Consider the following 19017-nt stretch of genomic DNA (forward strand, 5'->3'; position numbering starts at 1 on the left):
AATCTATGCTGCATTTTTCTATCTTATATTGTCCTTTTTATCTCATCTCACTTTAGTGCATTTCATTGCCTCGTTTTTTGATCGCATGTTTTTATTTATTTGTAATCCTGAATGTTTTGATTTTCCCTGCATAAAGCACCTTGTAACTTTGTTTTGAAAGCTGCTGTACATGTAAAGTTTAAACCTTCTATTCTTAGTCGCTGACTTCTTCTTTTGATTACTATAAATACTGCTTTTGTAGCCTGACTTCAGACCCCTGAATCACCGCCCACAGCAGATTTTTCAGAGATTTAAAAAAAAAAAAATGAACTGAAACAAGATGGCAAACCAGGCAACAGACTCCAGTTCTCAATTTTTAAAACCTTCTCCTAGACTTGGTCTACAAGGTATCAAACTGTTAGTTTAACTGTGTACACTTGTCTTTTTCATATTTCAGAACTACCATAAAATGACTAGACCACTGTACACATTTCAACAGGCTTTATTTTTATGTATTAATTGTTTTAGTTTGGCCCCTCACAAAACCAATCGTATCAAAATAAAAATCAGCTTTCAACATTCAAATATTTCAGGCCTTACATAGAATTTTATGTAGTAAAGTGCAAAATTCCACATCACCTGAAATGATATTTTAATAATAATGTATGAAGAGTGCATAGGAATATTTGACTTTTTTTAAACAATGCATTAACTGCTTTTAAAGCACTATGAATTTTGAAAAGCAAAGTCATCCCTTACCCTACGTAAACTTTTTCTACCATACTGCATTTCCTTTTCTAACACCATGCCAAGCAAACAAAATTCCATCCTCACTCTTTGGCTTGCAATGTTCACCTCCAGCATTATTTAAACAATCATAACAATCCATACACACAGGACTCATTCAAGTAGACTGTTACTGGCCTGGTGTATTAGCTTAACCTTGTATTTTTCAGGTCAAAACTTTGGCCTGTTTACAAGGAGTCTGAACCAAAAGGCTTTCTATGGTGATGGAAAACTGGGAAACTCGAGGATTTCAGACATTTTTGTATCTATGCCTGGTAAATTTGAATTAAAATCATTTCAGAAGCTTTGTGTGTAAGAGACCACTCTCTGCCTAGTGCTTGTTTTATCAAAAATTCATCTGAAAGGTCTCAAGACAAATTAAAATCAAATCCGTCAGTGCTGTAAAGTCAAATATCTCACATTTTGTAAAATTTTTACAGTACTGGTTGACAATCTGGCATCACTGATGTTCATAGGTTTTGCCAAATTCAATTTTGAAGTGTTTGAGTCCTTACAGCAACGTTCTGTCATTAGACATTCACATTCATGTGCTTACATATACAGCAAATGTTTTCGAATATAGAGCACCTTAATTAAAGTTCACCAGAATGCAACACAGGTCTAGCATGAGATTCTCAGTGTAGTAGTAAATCCAGCTGAATCAAAGCTCCGTTATCATCCAGTATGTCTCAGAATATTGTGGGAGGGTGTGAGGCAAAATGTGGCAGCTGCTCGAGTCTTGTACTGTATGTGGGACATTCAAAGAGAAGATGGTTGCAACACTGAATCAGATGTCCAATCGTAACATCTGTTGCCCTCTCCCAGTTAAGGATCAAATTCAAAGTGCTTCAAAAGGTGTAAAAATATATGTAAACAAATTGTGTCCTCGGTTAAACTCCTCTCTCTTCCTCATCCTCGTCTTCGTCAACTTCTTCCTCTCCACTCTCTTCCTCTTCCTCCTCCTCCTCCTCCTCTTCCTCGTCCTCCTCCTCCTCCTCCTCTGGGCTGTAAAGTTCATCAGCCAACTCAATCTGGTCATGTTCTTCCTCATCTTCCTCGTCTTCCTCCTCCTCTCCCTCACTCCTCATTTCTTCCTCGCTGGTGTCGTCGAGGTCATCGTCATCGTCCTCCTCCGCAGCCTCTTCCTCATTCTCCTCCTGCTCCTCCTCCTCCTCGAGATCTGAAAGATGACCTGATGGGTGGACACAATTTTTAAAATTTCTCTCTTTTCTTTTTTTTTGAACCCTGACACCTATTACCTTATGTAATCTGATACTTTGCAACTGCACTAATCAAGATTTTTATATGAAAAAAAGACTAAATTACAATGTGTCGTGTAAAGAGTTGGCTCATTGTGACAAACTGACACAATTACCACCAAAATGCTCAGTAAGTCCAGCAGAACTGAAATTTAAAAAAAAAAAAAAAAAACTATTTTGTCAGGTAAATTTAGGTGAAAATTGCAGCTTTGCGGGAACACAGCTCCTCTAAATTACTTACACAGGGAATTAATGGCAGCAACAATGTGGCATGGTAGTTCCTCATCAAGAAATTTTCTCATTTCTTCTTCCATCATTGCTACAAGAACCTCTGTCTCCATGTCGACGTATTCTGGGTAGAACATGATTTTTCTTAGCTTCCTACGGCACCTAAAACACACGCACACACACGCACAAACCTTTCATGAGGGCTTTTTTTTTTTAATTGAAATTTCAAATTTCAAGACACATTTTTAATTCGTTTACATTTTTTCATCTGTACACGTCATAATAAATATAGCGCTGCAACAATTAGTCCATAAATTGATCAATGTAAAATTCTTCTGCAAATATAATTGATTTGATGTTTAATCATTTTTTAAGCAAAAAGGCCAAACATATGCTGATTACAGCTTCTTGAATGTCAAGATTTGATGGTTTTGCTGTAATATGTGACAGTAAACTGAATATTGTTGGGTTCTGTACTGTTGGTCAAAACAAAAAATATCAAAATAAATCACCTTGGGTTATGGGAAATTTTAAAGGGCATTTTAAACTATTTTCTGATATTTTATCGACAAAACGATTAAATGCTCAATCAAAAAAATAATCAGCCACATGAATCAGTAGTGAAAATAATTGTTAGTTTCAGTCCTGAATAAATATAGAAGCAGTACTTACTGTTTTCCTGTTGTCTTGTATGCCTGAAGTAGTGACAAAAACAGATGTTCGGACACTCAAATTATACAAAAAGCAGATTTTCTAAATCAGCCATACTGCAGCCATAATAATATCATCAGTAATAGTAGTAATTTATTGAAGGAATCTACTAAAAATTTCAGCTTCAAATTATGTTTCTGTTATTGTGATGTATTTATGTATTACAGAAATACAGCTGCCATAGTTTTTGTCATTGTTCTAAAGCTGAAGACTTTCCACCTAGAGCTATTACATGAGAAACTACACGTATCAAATATCTGCTTATAGTAGAAAACAATAATGGGAAGTGCTTAGAATTTATCTCAGTTCACATAAAGGATAAAGGATAAAACGCATGTTTTACCCTATTAACTAGAAAGCACAAGCAAGTTCCAATACGTATTTTTTTTTTTTTTTTTATTATACTTGGGGAAAAGGTTGGCAGTGATGTAAAGTGTATGTGATTTGTGCTAAATGAACCAAAACAATCAAACAGCTTGACAGTGCTGAGCCATGCGGCTCACCTCGATGAAGCGGAAAGGGTCGTTCTCCTGCATGAGGCTTTCGATGCCACAGCGAGCCTCCTGGAGACGGGCCTGGTCCTGGCAGATCCTGGATATGTTCTTCTGAATTGCCGGCCCGTTGGTGTCGCAGTGAGTGCGTGTGCATTCTCGCAGTCTGTTGACAAAGCTGAGTACTCTGGCCTTCATCTCTTCACCCAGTCTGGTCAAGCACTGCTCAGAGTCATCCATAAACTTCTAGATGAGGGAAGTGATGGGAAGGAAACGAGAAGGACCACAGCATGTGATCAGGACGACAGTGCTTTTATTTTAGAAAAAAGTTCACAATATATTGTAAAACATTACACAGGTAGAGTCAAACAATCATTTTTCCCTAATTTATTGTAAATATTTGTTTTATTAATTTCACGTTGTATCAACTTAAAATGTTCTGGTTTTTAAAACTTGATGTGATCCGGTTTGATGTGGAATGATTTGAAATAATGCAATGTTTATATATAATATACTGTGTCACATCTTAAACTGTCATCTTCACTTGTTTTCTCAAGTTCAGTGAAATTAACTCAGTTTAAATTTTACATTAAAACAACTCATTTATTATACTTTGAATAAATTATTCAAGATTAGTTCAGTTAACTCACATTTTTAAGGCAGCAAGGAAATTACATTTTTAAATTTAACCAGTTTACAGTGTTTTACAGTGTATTTATGTTTTGCAAATGCTACTAACTCTCAGTACTAGGGATGGGAAAATGTATCGAAATACAATATATTACGATACAAAATCGTAATATATTGATAGCGTTAGTAATACAGGGATAGAAAATGTACCACCGGCAGTGACGTCACGGTTGTCTCAGTACTTCCCCCTGAAAAACTGCTTCAGGACCAAACAACACTGCTGAAATCGTTTTGTTCCCCTCTTCCACAACCCATTTGTGAGCTAAAGAAATAACTAAAGCAATTGGCAACTTTATCGTTAGTGACCTACGGCCATTTTCTGTAGTCGAAAGCAAGGGCCTTAGAAAGTTGTTCGCAGTACTGGAGCTGAAATACCAAATTCCATCAAGAAAACACTTTTCTAATGTAGTCACATCAAATCCATAAAGAGAGGCAAGATGAGAAGCTATGGAAAGCTTGAAAGAGGCTAACAGCCTTCTGCTAAGACCAGATGGGCGGGACCTCCCGCGCTAGTCAAAGCTATACCACAATAACAGCGCACATTATGCGGGGGAACTGGGAGGTGGCTAGCTACGTCTTGCTAATTCGCCCTCTGTTTGAATCGCATACAGGAGCTAACGTTGCAGAAGTTCTTAACCTGGCTGTAGTGGAATGGGAGCTGGACAGGCCATATCACAACATTGTGACATTGTATTTGAAAGTTTCTAATTTTAGGATTCTATTTTAATTACAAATTATGTCTTTAACCTAATTTATTTTGAGAATTTATTATTTTATTTGACCATTTTTTTTTTTTTATTATCTGAAGCTGTCTTATTATTGAGTACTATTATTTGTGTTTTGCTGCATATATGTTGTTTGTTTTTTTTTTACATATTACACCAGTGCCAGAAAAGGGAATAAAGAGGAATAAAGCACAAGTATTCGGCCATCATAGATTGTTGTTATTGAACTGTTAATTGTATCATGATTGAATTGAATCGCATACCCCATTTCATGTATCGAATCGTAAAAAACAAAAAACAAAAAAAACTTCCCATCCCTACTCCCTAGCCTCATAAATTATAAGTTAAACAGAGGTCACAAGTGTTTGCTTAGCACAAGTTTACTTATATTTTCATTTTTATATGTCTCCTATTATAGCAACTTCAGAGAGAGCCAACACTTAATCTTAATGTTGCTGTCCATGGTGCTGAAACGGTTTATGAAATGAAAATAGCATCATTTATGAAATGATGCTATTTTCTATGTAATGCATACACAAATACAAAATAAATCCAAAAAAATTAAATGAGAAAATAGAAGCATTTTCTAGACCTGAAAAGTCATAATGAGACCATAATAAAATATTTACAGGTTGTGAGGCTATAAAGTTTCCAGCAAGTTGCATTTTAAATAATATACAGTCTTACTAGTGGAAAGTATACTTAAGAACATGTGTGCTTCAAATTTCTTTTGTTTTTCAAGGCAGACATTGCAATTAAGCATAAATTAAGATTTAGCCTCAAATCTAACTGTGGCAGTACTTGTAACTTTCCTGAATGGGGGGCAGTGTCAACAATTCATGTGTGGATTGTTAGAATTTGCTTCTCAATCTTGGTGTGTATTGAATATTAAGGGGTTGTGGACTGTTTGGATGAATAAACAATGTATTTACTAGCATCACCTTGGGCTCTAGGATATTGTAACAGCCTTTTTTCATCGTTTTCAGATATTTTATGGACGAAATGATTAATAAATTATAAAAAAAATTATCCACTGGATTAATCGACAATTAAAATCATCAGTTTGCAGCCCTAATTCCCATTTATATGCAGAACATGGCTTCCAATGTAGAACTGGAGATACCAAAAGAATTGAACAACTATATATGAAAAACCAGTACAGAATAAAATGTGCTGTAAACACTGTAACTACCATGAACCGTGATCACAGAAACATTAAAAACATATGCTTCAAATGGTCAAATATTAAACTGTTATCAAATCTGTTAAGCCTGTTGAACTTTAAATGTGCGCCATTTTTACCTTATTCTGTCTCTCCTTCTCCTTCTGCTCCTGGAGTTTTTTCTCTGCCATGCTGTACTTCCTTTCAACCTTGTACAGCTGCTTATCCAGCGTGCCCTGGTGAACATGAGGAGACAATGGCTCAGTGACATGTGTCATAGTAGATTTTAAGATTTTTGTTTTTTCCAAAACACAAATATGTCAGTGTAGGGATTGAAAGTGCGATTGATTGCTACTGAACCAATGACAAATACTTGCTTAAGAGATGCTTACAATGGCTTTGAAAAGTCACGTGGACTTCCACCAGAAAAGCTCCCCACCCACTGAAATATCTTGCCTCCACATTTTATGCCTTTGAATTTGCTATTGAATAGCAGTAACAATAAAGAGCTAACAGTATTATCATTACATTATTTTATATGGAACTAATACTGCAGTTCCTCCATAGATGATTCTGGCTTATCTCTGCTCTGATTAGTTTTCTCAGCTATTCGCTGAAAAGATCACAAATGTGAAGTGACTGAATAGAGTTGTGCCCACGACAGAGCACCACGTCCTGGAACAGAGATGCCAGTTTTGCAATTCTCAAGACTGATAAATCTCAAAAAATTGCTTTTTTTCCACTTTAAATATTTCTTGAAAATGAAATTATCCACTGTAAAAGACACCATCAGCTATTTAACTTAGACCTTTCGACCGTGGAAGACAAGGAGAAAAACACTGAATGAAACAAGATTTGTTACTACAATTATACAGAGTCTGATTACTCCAGTACTTAACAACTGTAGCAACACAATACTTTCTCCATTTCTCTCATAATTAGGAACAAATTGCGTAGGTCTTTCTTGGAAAATTCTTTGTAATTTATAGCTAAATACCAGGGACGTTTTAGGAAATTCTGAGTAAAATTTCTAGGAAATAAGCTGGAAAATACGGGACTGATAAAATTTAGCGTTACCAATTAATTTAATCTTTCTGAAGTACACAAACTTCATATGAGGTAATCAGAGCAGAAAACTCATCAGCGGAGGTTCTTTCATTGTCCTATAAGTCCATCTAGCCACCAACACAGGGAAACACTGCTGGAGAATTTTGATTGTTGAAACTGAAAAATCTATTATTACAGTATAATAAGTTAGTCTGCAAAGATTGATTATTGGCTGGTTATCGGCTGATTCTCCCCTGATGCCCTTTATGCGACATGATGAATTCAACAGGTTAGGCACTGAATCCACAGCAACAAGCTGGAAGCCTCTCAACTTCACAATCTGTGCAGAATAGAAGCACAGGAAGTGGTTTAACTCTTCTGTAGAAAGACCATAAAGTCATGTGACTCTTCCATTCATTTACACGCAGCCATAGACACTACAACAACTGACAATGTTCATTCATTAGGATTCCAGACTCATCGCAGGACTTTGTTTGAGCCAAACAATGAAAATGTAGTTAAACTGAATGGAGAAAGATTCAAAACTCCAAGCTCTGAGCTCCTACATGTTCATTTCAGAGTACCATCATCTGAATTTGAAATATTTTGTGTTATAAAACTAATTTCAACATTATAATTCAGCTAATCTAACCACAAATATGACTATATGAGATGTGGATGGAAGCCACACGCATGCTTTTCAGAGTTTCCTGAGCTATTCCAAAAACAGAAGCGGGAATTTCCTAACTTATTTCAAATAATAATATAGGCTGCGTAGAGACCATGACGGTAAGTATACCTTGAGATCCTTCATTGTGTTTTTCAGGGTCTTCATTGTGTGTCCTGAGTGCTCTCCTTCTATGGTGCAGGCGTTGCACACGCACACCTTATCGACCATGCAGTAGTATCTGGAGTTGCATACCAAATAAAAACAAGATTCAGATCAAACTTCCAACTGACAGAAGGACAGAACTGCACTCACTAATGAAGTGGTACTCCAATACTGCCGAAAAACCCACCACTGTTAGAAAAATATGAAATGGAAAAAAACAGGTTATTGTAAAACATTTTTGTTTGTTTTGGTTTTGTACGAGGAATAAAAGTATGCAAAACAATTAGTTGAGCAGCCTCAGTGTTTCTACACTGAGGCTGCTCAACCTGTAGTAAGATCCAAGCAACAAAATTAGAAAAAAAAACTATTCTTCCACAATCATCATGGTAAATACAATTTCGCTATTCTGACGATAGATATTTTGAGCAGCTATTTTGCAACATTTTATTCCCTTGAGGTTTATAAACAAGAATTTCTCTGAAAACCACAAACAACAGATAACATGAGTGCACAAAGCAAGCATATACACTGATCCTCCACAACATTAAAACAAGTGAGTGGATTTAATAAAAGGTATTAAGTGTATTTGCAGAACATTATGTTGTAACAGTGAAGTTGACCTTTTGTATATAAAATGTCATCACTTAATCATTGCATCCTATTAGACTTTTGAGTAAAATTTTGGCATATGAATTTTTGAGTTATGACCAAAAACCTATTTTGTTAGGTTACGGTGACTTCCTCGCATTATGTTTTCCACCGGCACTGAGGGATAAAAATGGGAGTTTACGATGATAATTATGCAGTACATTAAATGATCCACAATACAATGACAGTTTCGTCATAATGTCATTATAAAAATTCTGTATTAATAATAAATCAGTTACATGTATTCAGTCATAGCAGTCTTTAGTGCCACAGCAATCTTTGGCCTCATTAGTTTATAAAAATTATAACATAAATACAACTGAAATGCATTAGTTAATTAATCAGCAGCAACTTAATCAATTATTATGATTTTGTAAGTCATTTTTTAAACTAAAATGTGAAACATTTACTGGTCCCGGCTCTGAGATGTGAGGATTTGCTGCTGTTTTCTTTTTTTGTTTTGTTTTGTTTTGTGATACTTCACTGAGTATTTTGAGGTTTTGGATTGAGGGCCTAGGCTCTGGGAAATTAAAATCGTAATTTTTCTCTATTCTCAGAAATTTTCAGACAAACCAATTTGAGACAATATTTGGCAGAACAATTGATAATGAAAATAATCGTTAGCTGCAGCCCCAAACACAAACATGATACTGTATAAGGATAAAAATGATCATACTAAGTTCCATGCAGCACATTGTACATATTTTAAACTCTGGGGGTAAAGGGAGCACTGGGGTCAGATCTGGAATCAGCATCAGCAGGTACCCTGAGTTGAGGTATCTGAATTGATATTGGGACAGAGAAATTTATGCATCTCTGTATTATTTTTTTGCCATCTAATAGGAGGATGGTTGATTACAGAAACCCTAGATCAAAACCCTGTGGTATCAAAAAAGCAGAATTTGACTCAAAAATATTAATATAGTAATGTATGAGTACCCATGCCTCCTACCTGTATATCTCATCATGCTCTGGGCACTTCCTTTTCCAGAAGTCATTTATCGGTTCTGTCAGTGGATGCTCGCAGAACGCCGGTAGTTCCAGATGTGGCTTCACATGCTCCTGGCACATAGACACTTCGCACTTTAGGCACGTCTTGACCGCAAACATTGACACAACAGCAGCAGCAGTGGCAGCAGCAGCAGCAGCTGCTTCCTGCTTATCACTTCCTTCCTGAGAATCAGAAGCAGCAGCAGACTCGCCTCCGGCAGCACTGATGCGTGATGCCTCGGCGGCAACTGAGGGGCAGTAGTCACATGGGACAGCAAAGACACTCCTGGCTTGCTGCGCCACCAGCGATGACGACAGCAAATGTCTGGATTTTAAAGCTGTAGCAGCTGCAGTGCTAGCTCTGCGCCGGTGACGGTAGTCATCAGCAATATTGGCTAGTTTGAAATTTTTCTGAAAGTTGGTGCTACACCGGTGGCTGTCGCGGCACTCTGGACAACGGAGGCGACCTCGCTCTGCTTGCTGCTTTAGGTGATCGAGGCAGGTCTTGCAGAAGTTGTGGCCGCACGGCAACAAGAAGGGGTCGCGGTACAAGTCCAGACACACTGGGCAGGTGAGCTCCTCTTGCAGGACACTGGACTCTGACTTGGCCAAGGCCATGTCAGTATTCAGGCTGTGAGGCCAGAGAGATGGCCTGGAGATGAGTGAATGTACAGGGGGAAAAGCAAAAAGTGATGAGAAAGATGAGGATGGATCAGAGTGAGGGGGATGAGGAAGTGGTGGAGATATACGATGGTGAAAGGTGAAATAAATCAAGAAATAGATGGAGGTAGGTAGAAAAGAGAGGCTGGGAGAGGAGAGTGATGACTGGAGAGATAGAGGGGCCTAACAGGGTAGAGGGGAAGAGGGAAAGGAGGCTGCAGGTTTCTCTCTGTAGAGTTCAGTTTGCTGAAAACATGAAATGAAAAGGTTGCTTTAATAGAAGTGCTGAAAGTGCATTCATCAATTAGATGATAACACATATAACAGAATAAAACTTTTAAGTATATTGTTGTAAATTGAATACCTTAGAGTTGGTCAGACTCATTTCAATTAGTCAATTAATCATTTAGACTATATCAGAAAATGATTTTTAAAAAATCAGTTTTCCAGAACCTGAGGTGATGTCTTCGAATTACATTTTCTCTCAGACTAACAGTCCAAAACAATAAGATATTCAACTTACTAAATGGAACAAAGAAAAGCAGCAAATCTTCACATTTCAGAAGCTAGAAAGGAAGCAAATGTTTGACATGTATTATTGAAGAACAAGGGATTATCAAAATAGTTGGCAATTTAGTTTCTGTCAATCGACTAATGGATTAACTGACTAATATTTTAACCTTGAATTCAAATAATCCTTAGTTGCAGCCCTCTTTGTTCATATAATTAAAGCTGAAACTTAAGTTGATTACTTGATTAGACAACTGAAAAAAAAATTGCAGCTTTCAATGAATCAACCGTTTGTCTTTTTTTTTTTTTTTTTTAAAGCAAAAATGCCAAAAAATTTGCAAATTTGCTGCTTTCCTCTATCACGCGTGACTGTAAACTGAATATCTTTGGGTTTAGGACTCACGGTTTGTACCAAGCAAGTAACTTAAATACATCCCCTTGAGCTTTGGGCAATTATAAGTGGCGTTATTCACTATTTTGGTCAATTTATAGACAAAACAATTCAGGGCTTAACTGTGAAAATGAGCTGCAAATCAGAAAATAAGGAAAAGAGCTCTAAATGGGCTTACACCACCTGTGACTGAGTAGCATTAGACTTATTTCAACTATTTTTATGAGCACACGAGAGTGATTTCTCTACCCAGAAATCGGAGTATCACTATCACTTCCTTGCTCCTGTATATGTTTAAAAAGTAACTGCAGCCTTCCAGGGCCTTTAGGGTGACACCCGCGGAAGCAAGGTCATTTCGTCCTGCTTGTTGAAAAACAGGCTCTACCCTGTTTCAAGGCTCTGACCTCAAGATAACCTGCTTCTGTGTTGTTTACATGAGACAAAAAAAAGAGAAAAAAAAAAAAAAAAAAAAAACTGGCGTCCGCGTTAGTCAGCGGTGGTTTCCAGTCCTCCACATGTCAGCCTCAGATGCGACAAAGGCCTGTAAAGCTGCTCTGACAACGGTTACCGGTTAATTATAACCGTTTATTTAGCATGTTTTTCCTAATGGCCGCACTAGCTGTTAGGTTAAGGGGGTCAACCAACAATTACTTGACTTGACTCCCAGTTAGCTTGACTTGTTTCCTGGGGCAGTGATGAGCTAAGGCAAAATACGACGGCTAGACGGACACGCTGTTCACGCCGCTTACCTTAATAATATAAGTACGTATATATTGCCTTCGTACAACGCCGAAACACCTGATTTCCGGAGCTGTAAGAGCTGTCTCTATCCACACAAGACGAGGCTAACGTCTCAAATCTCGACGCCGCGGTGCACCTGTCGTGCTGGGGCTAACATGTTAACGTTACGACCGGTTAGCTCTGCTGCCCCCCCCCTTTTTTTTTTTTTTTCCACAGGTTCCGCAAACAGTCCCGGCCGCTTTAAGAGTACCAGGACATTTTCCAGTCATCGGGCACTTAGTTTCTCATCTAGAGTTTTCGGCATTTGACACCAAAAGGACGAGCCGACACACACACCTGTGCGACAGACGAACGGACGCTTCGGGGAAGCTGGCAGTGTTGATGCGGGGGAAATGATCCCTTCAGGGATCCTCGGAAAATCCTGCCGTTACAGTATGTTCAACCGTAAATGGTTCGACCACCGAGGGCGCTGCGACATGAATGTCGTCGCAATTTCTAGGGTCGCTGTAAGATGTTATTAATATTAATGCAATTATTACACAATATTATTCATTCAAATCAGCTTTTAACAAGAGGTGGAAGAAGTGTTTGGATCCATCACTTATGCCAAGCACAACGCTGGTTGTACCACATTAATAAATCAGAAAACACAGCAACATACTGCAAGTTGTGTTTTCTAATTTGTAAATGTTTTCTGAAATGTTGTTGTATTTTCTAATATGTTGCATTTTTTTGTGTTTTCTAATTCATCAATGTGTTTTTCTAACATTTAGTTTTTTCTGTTTCTTTGTGTTTTGAGAAAGTTTTTTGATTTGTTGTTGTGTTTTGTTAATTAATTGTGTCTTCTAAAATGTTGTTTTTTCCGAAGTTTTGTGTTTTTGTTCTTGTTCTGTTTTCTAATTTGTTGATGTGTTTTCTAAAATTTCCTGTGATTCCCCACAGGACTGCAACTAATACTATATGAATGATATATATATATAATAAATATGAATAAGAACAAATCAAGTTAGACTATGATATGTTTACTATCTGATCCCCGTATATTGGTTGCCAATAGTTTTCAGTCCATCATATGATCCAGAAGCCTCCAGGCACAATTTTGAAATCAGCTAATTTTTCTGTTTCCACAAGTCTGTTAAATTTCTTTCATTGTGCATTAGAAACGGTTGAAATCCTTAGTTTTATATTGTTGTGTTGTGAAAGTGCCAGGCATGTGTGAGGAATGTGCTTGCAGGTCCGAATTATAACTAGGTTAATTTCCAGAAGTAAAGGCCACTTAGTACTGCTGTTAATGGAAAAAATGTGTGACATAGGACATTTGTGTTTTGTTTTGTTTTTTGGCTATTACATAAATTCATCTGTAAATTTTAAATGGATTTATGTTATGTTGGTAAAACTTACTTTGAATGAAATAAACCAGCTAGGCAACATGTTTCTGAGTCATATAACCATGCAGATACTTGTTATGGAGTATTTTTAGATTATTTTAGTGGTATTTTTTACTTAAATAAAGGATCCGAGTACTTCCTCTAAAACTGTCTTTGAGGAGGATATGAGTTATGGGCTGCGGTGGAAAGAAAAGTCCATTTACTCAACTACTGTTCTTAAGTACAATTTTGAGGTATGAGATCTCCACTTCAGTAGTGCTTACATATGCAAAACTTTCCAGTTTTAGTTTTATCTATATTCCTAAGGTTTTTAATGAGGAGTTTGTTCATATATCATTCATAGCCAGATATATCAAACAAAAAACACAGCCAAAATTGTTTTTTTTTTTTTTTGAATGTCTGTTGACAGTATCTTCTAATTTATGGACTTGATAAAAGAGATATCCAAGATCCCCTCAATAATTCAAGAAACCTGAAACTTGTTGCTGTGTGGAGTTTCTCCCTGTGTCGGCGTGGGTTTACTCCGGGTGCTCCGGTTTCTTCCCACACTCCCGATTTGATAAATAAAAATGTTTAATAAAAATGTTTAACTGTATTTTTAATGTCTGGGGTACTTCCTCTTAAATTAGAGTCAAAGGGCAGACACTGTGGACTGGCTGACCTCCACACAAACTCAACGAGGTTGTAAATGTGTACAGAGGTTATATACATTCTTATTGGTGCCCAAAAGTGATACCGGATAAATGTATGAAGAAATAAATACATGTGGACGTAAAGAAGTAAATAAAGGAGAAAACCAATACACAGAAATAAATATATAAAGAAGTCAATGAATACAGAAAAAATATAGGATTCTTTATGAATTTATTGGGCATTAATCTATTTATTTATTGGTTTGTCCTTTTTAGGACTAGCTCATTTACAGAAGTTATACATTTATTTAATTCATTGTCATACACTTGTAGGAAAAAAAACATACATTTTATTAATGGGTTGAATATTTTATATTTCATTTAATCAATTATCTGTTCTATTATCCTTTCTGTAGATATTGTTAAATGTCTAAATGTGGTTTCAAAGTCTGTCATGAATAGATTTCTGAAGGAAAAAATAATAAATCCTGGAATGGTGTTTAACCATAACCCTTTGAATACAGAACAGAATGTATCTGTAAGTATCAAAAATTGCAAGTATTGAGAGTTGGTTGAATGTCTGGTGAGACTGTTAGTTTTGTTTTAAACCAGGTATTAGTAATTTGTGAAGAGCAGTATCAAACTGAAACAGGTATATTATTGCAGCACAGTTAGTGTTTAGTTTAAGTCTATTTGCATGGAAATATATAGGGAAAAATACTATAACCGTGGGGAGAAATCTAGTCTGCATATATCATTCCAGATAGTGGAGAAATTTGTGAGTACATTGTGTTTTTTATGTAATTTTAAATTGTTAAATGGTAACTCATGGACTCATGGTAAAATAAATGTGTTATTTTAATAAATTGACATTTAATAAATTGAAATGAGTGAAAAAAAATCTAACAATATCGTGGACAAAAGCGTATATATTTGACATTTTTCTTCCTTTCTTCTTATACTTTGATATTACATATCATTACTTAAAAGATATTATATACTATTGTGCCCCAATCCCATCGTGTCAATTTCGTAAGATTTAAAGACAGACAAAATGGCTTTGACAGGTTGGTTACTTTCGATCACCTTTGTTTTGGACAGAGTGCAATGGAAATGAGTTTGCATGGCCATTACCATACAGTAGATATGAAACAGCTTTTATTTATTTTTATGTATGTATTTAAACAGCAAATCATTGAAAAAATATATTTAACATAAAGAAAATCAAGAGAAAATCAACACTAACTGCCAAATTACCATGAATGCCATTTCAAGTAATAATAATAATAAGAAGAAGAATCAGTGGCGTGGCGTGACTTTTCCAATAGGTGGTTTCAGTTGATACCACTCGCTAGCAAAACTCCGAATGTAGCACTTCTTTCGGTCACCTCAAGAGTCCCGTGTAATATTCAAGTTCTTCGGCTGGTCTAGCCCCACATTTTTCCCTTTGAGCTCTTCTGATAATGTCCTCCGGCTGAAAGGATTTTTGAGCTGTAAATTAATATTATTTAAAGCAAATTGTTCATCTGTGTTAGCCATTGTTGCTACTAGCTAGTCTATAAACTAGAAACTGGCGGGCACTTCTGTTTGGTTGACCAGCTTGGTCAATCAGAAGCGCCGGAAAGCCTTTGCAGTTTTGACAGGTTGTTTCAAAAAAGTCATTTTTAGCCAAAAAAGAATATGTATATTCCACAAAAAATATTTTACAAAAATAGATCTTGCAGAATGTGTAAATAAACATAATTTTTGGTAGGTTTGAATATACCACCACCAATAACATCTGTGTCTGAGTTATATAGTGTAAAAAATGATTCCATTGTTTGGGGTTTTTTGGGAAACCGTGGCTCTGGAGATGGCAATGGTGGTCTGTTGGTCATCTTTATTACAGTCCCATAGTGTTCATTGTCTGTCATTTTCAAGACATGTGAGAAACTTCCCCTTTGAAGAGGACAGGACCCTGAATGGTGAAGCCCAAATAGAAAAGCGTGTGGCTCAACACTGAAGAATTCAGTTCAACCTTTGATGAAGCCTTGATTTTCTTCCTTCCAGCACAAACAAACACTTCCTGGTCTTCCTGCTCCTGTGACATCATGGAAGGTAGGCAGGGCTCTAACCTGACCGGGAGAAGGATATGTTGGATTTCTGGTAGTTGCCACACTTCCCGACTGATCCACATTTCATTGATCCGGGAGATTTTGCTCTTACTTCTTTTACCTTGTTCATCAGCTATGTCAGCATTAACCTTTTTTTCCACAATTGCATCCAACCTTGATTTGTGAATCCATTTGCTGAGTCCAGTGCCCTTTCCCAGAAAAAACAGAGGCAAAAGGTAACGGCCACGAAGGTACTTGGCATGCTCTCCTCTTTTAAACGCTTTCTCCATAAATGTGACATACTGTTGCAGGTCGGGGTCAAACATGTTGTTAAGAGGCAGTTGTGCAGGCTCTCCTCTTGTTTCTTGTTCGTTGTTACAGTCTTCATCCTCCCAAGTTTTGCCCTCTGACTCATGATCTTCTGAGGTCTTTTTTTCCACCTCTTCATCATCCTCTTCTTGCACCACCTGAGGCTGTTCGTCAGGCCAAAACAACAGCAGAACCAAAAGGTAAAACTCCGGGCTTCTAAACCTCTCATTTGTGCCCAAGAATCTTTGAAGTATTGTTTGGAGTTCTTTCACCGGGGTGAGATGAGGAGAATAAGGTATCTTGTTGCTCAAGATGATGTTGGAGAGGATGTACCTCTCTGCTACTCCGACATCATCAACATCTTCCTCATAGGTGGTTTTCAAAACATCTTGGATTTCCTCTAAATCAGACACTGTTTTCTCATTCTCCTCAAATCTAACATGTCTTCCATTTGAATTCCCTTTGAAAAGGCCGTAATTCAGACATTTAAAAAGGCCTGAAAAGCTGGTGGATTCAGCCGCTGTTTTTGCTGTGTAGTGTTCGTAACATAGTGCAACATCCCTCCAGAAATAATATGGTTCTAAAGTTGTCATGCTAGGTTTGGAGTAGGTTAGGTACCACTCAAAAAAGACAAACTTTTTTTCAACCTCCATTCTTTTATTTTCGATGAAACTTTCAATTGCTGGTGCAGAAAGTTTCTTAAAGGCTATCTTTGCCACTTGAATGAAGCCAAAATAGCCTCTATTGTTGAAGGTATTTGAAATGCTTAAAGTACCTGCTGTGTCCTTCATCTCTTGGCCCTCTTCTTTCTCAGCTTTCCTCTCCACCTCTTCAAATGCTCTGAAGGCCTTTTCTGCCATGTTTAAGATATACCTCTGACTCTTGGTTGTCCTCAACAAACGAGTCTTATAAATCTGCCCAAGAGTGTCAGCCACATAAGAGTTTTCTGGAGCTCTTCGAATTGCTTCCTTTGCCCATTTTTCATCTTTTCCATAGTAAGGGAGGTCTCTTTGATTGTAATAGAGACGGGAAAGAGTTTGGGGGAAAATGGGGTTCAATCTGAATTTATCTGAAGCTGTTTCCAAGACAGCTACAGCTTTGAAAAAATTCTCTTGCTTCTTTATATCTCTAATCAACTTTGAGAACTTCTCTTTACTACTCTCTTCCATTTCTCTCTTTATCAGCAAATCTTTGATTAACTGATTTACATATGGTTGGACCTGATATCTACAAAGTGAGAACATAAGTTTCACTGTAGCACTCCTGGAAATCCCTAATACAGCTAGTAGCTCCACAGCTATCTGTGCCAAAATTTGGTGAATCATACATACATGTCCAGGGCTAGGATTGGATGTGTTGATAAAAACTGTGAAAGGCTCCATTCTTATTTCAAAGGGGGGGCCTCCGTGGATGACATCAGGTGGTCCAAGGATCTGTTGACACTCAGACATCAGGAGGTAGGACTGAGGAAGATATGCACTCAGTAGTGCCAATAAAGAGAACAGTTGCGTGTTGGTGGACCTTGGATTTTGTTGCACATACTGTGAAACATTTTCAAAATGGTGCTGGTATTCATGAATATATTCCTCTGCTGTCACCTCCTCACCACCAACCACACCAGAGGTTTTATATCTGATGTCAGTCGCCACAGGTTCTTGTGGGCTATGTTCCATGGTGGTAAGCGTAGACTTCAAAATGAAGATGAAAGTTTTGTTTTTTCACTTTGATTCCGCTTCAAAAATGTAGTCCAGCAGTATTCAAATACCTGAAGAGGTGTTCACAACAGAGCCCATATTAACCTTTTCATTTTAAAACGTACAATTATTTATACATCCTATCATTATTATTCTTTCGTAAACTAAGATGATGAATGTGGTAAACATTATAGCTCCTAAACATTAGCTGGCATCGTCATAATGTTAGCATTGTCATTTTGACCAGGTTAGCATTTAGTAATTACTTGGTTAACATTTGAAATGGCAAAACTGATGGTTTATTCCCCATTATTAATTACTTATTCATGTTTTTAACTGCAGATTGCTGGCTTGTTAGAAAGTGACTCCCCAGCAAGAGAGGCTTTACACAACCTGGAAACCCAGAAGTTGTTCTCATTAATGGTTTATACCTGATCTATAAGGAATTATTAAATTATTTAATAAACATTATTAAAGTTAGTAACAAATTTAATACTCTTTTATGATGAGTGATTTATTAGAAAAATGGTACCCTTTTAGGTCTCTCATATTCACTGACTTGCACAAGCAATAATTTCTGGTCAAATATATTGGGCTGTGTGCAGATTTGTGATGACAAAACACATATGACAAAAACAAAAGGTATACAAATATATAGAATTAATATTTAACTAAAATAAATAAAACTACTAATCAAAATATTATATCGATAAACAGAAACATTTCTATGAATCTTTTTTTTTTTAATTAAAAAGTTTCATTCTATTATTAAGTATATATTTTTGGAATGAGTTTTGAAATTCTTATTATTATTAATAGTTACTTTTCCGGTGGAAACCTTGAAAAAGTGTAAGCTCCAGTAAGATAACAGCACACATATTGTACCAAATATTGCTCAAATCATGATAAAATTCAGATTTAGATTATCTGAGGAAAAATAAAAAACAATTGGTAATGCAAATCTTGTTACCTGTTTGATTTCCAGCAGGTGTGTGGATGACAAAATATCCTGAGGATGTTATTTATAAACATTTTGAAGCCACGCCTTCTT

The 19017-nt window shown here is 36.7% G+C and overlaps 1 protein-coding gene across 4 annotated transcripts; it reads right to left on the minus strand.

Annotated features, from left to right (window-relative positions):
* Window positions 1-471: 471 nt before the first annotated feature.
* On the minus strand, window positions 472-12303 carry zgc:92594 (uncharacterized protein LOC436996 homolog). 4 transcript variants are annotated; one of them, XM_040141382.1, is made up of 9 exons: window positions 12187-12303; window positions 10732-10774; window positions 9511-10454; window positions 7878-7986; window positions 6172-6267; window positions 3467-3700; window positions 2925-2947; window positions 2266-2414; window positions 472-1957 (listed from the first exon to the last, which is right to left on the minus strand). In XM_040141382.1, exons 3-9 carry the CDS (start codon window positions 10164-10166, stop codon window positions 1656-1658), a joined length of 1569 nt encoding a protein of 522 aa, XP_039997316.1. In that variant the 5' UTR covers window positions 10167-10454; window positions 10732-10774; window positions 12187-12303; the 3' UTR covers window positions 472-1655. The 4 variants fall into 4 exon arrangements, with proteins under 4 accessions (XP_039997316.1, XP_039997317.1, XP_039997314.1 ...); XM_040141383.1 differs by having other exon boundaries at window positions 11859-12303; XM_040141380.1 differs by lacking the exon at window positions 10732-10774.
* Between the last annotated feature and the right edge of the window lie 6714 nt (window positions 12304-19017).

This window comes from Xiphias gladius, chromosome 12, assembly GCF_016859285.1.
Source record: "Xiphias gladius isolate SHS-SW01 ecotype Sanya breed wild chromosome 12, ASM1685928v1, whole genome shotgun sequence".
Taxonomy (NCBI): Eukaryota; Metazoa; Chordata; class Actinopteri; order Istiophoriformes; family Xiphiidae; genus Xiphias; species Xiphias gladius.

What these genes read in the sequence shown, in the direction of transcription:
- zgc:92594 (XM_040141380.1), bottom strand. Translation starts at nt 10,166, where the DNA reads ATGGCCTTGGCCAAGTCAGAGTCCAGTGTCCTGCAAGAGGAGCTCACC. An exon ending in AGAAGGAGAGACAGAATAAG is followed by an intron (nt 3,701 to 6,171) that starts GTAAAAATGGCG and finishes TCCCTCATCTAG; the next exon opens with AAGTTTATGGATGACTCTGA. An exon ending in TACAAGACAACAGGAAAACA is followed by an intron (nt 2,415 to 2,924) that starts GTAAGTACTGCT and finishes CGTGTGTTTTAG; the next exon opens with GTGCCGTAGGAAGCTAAGAA.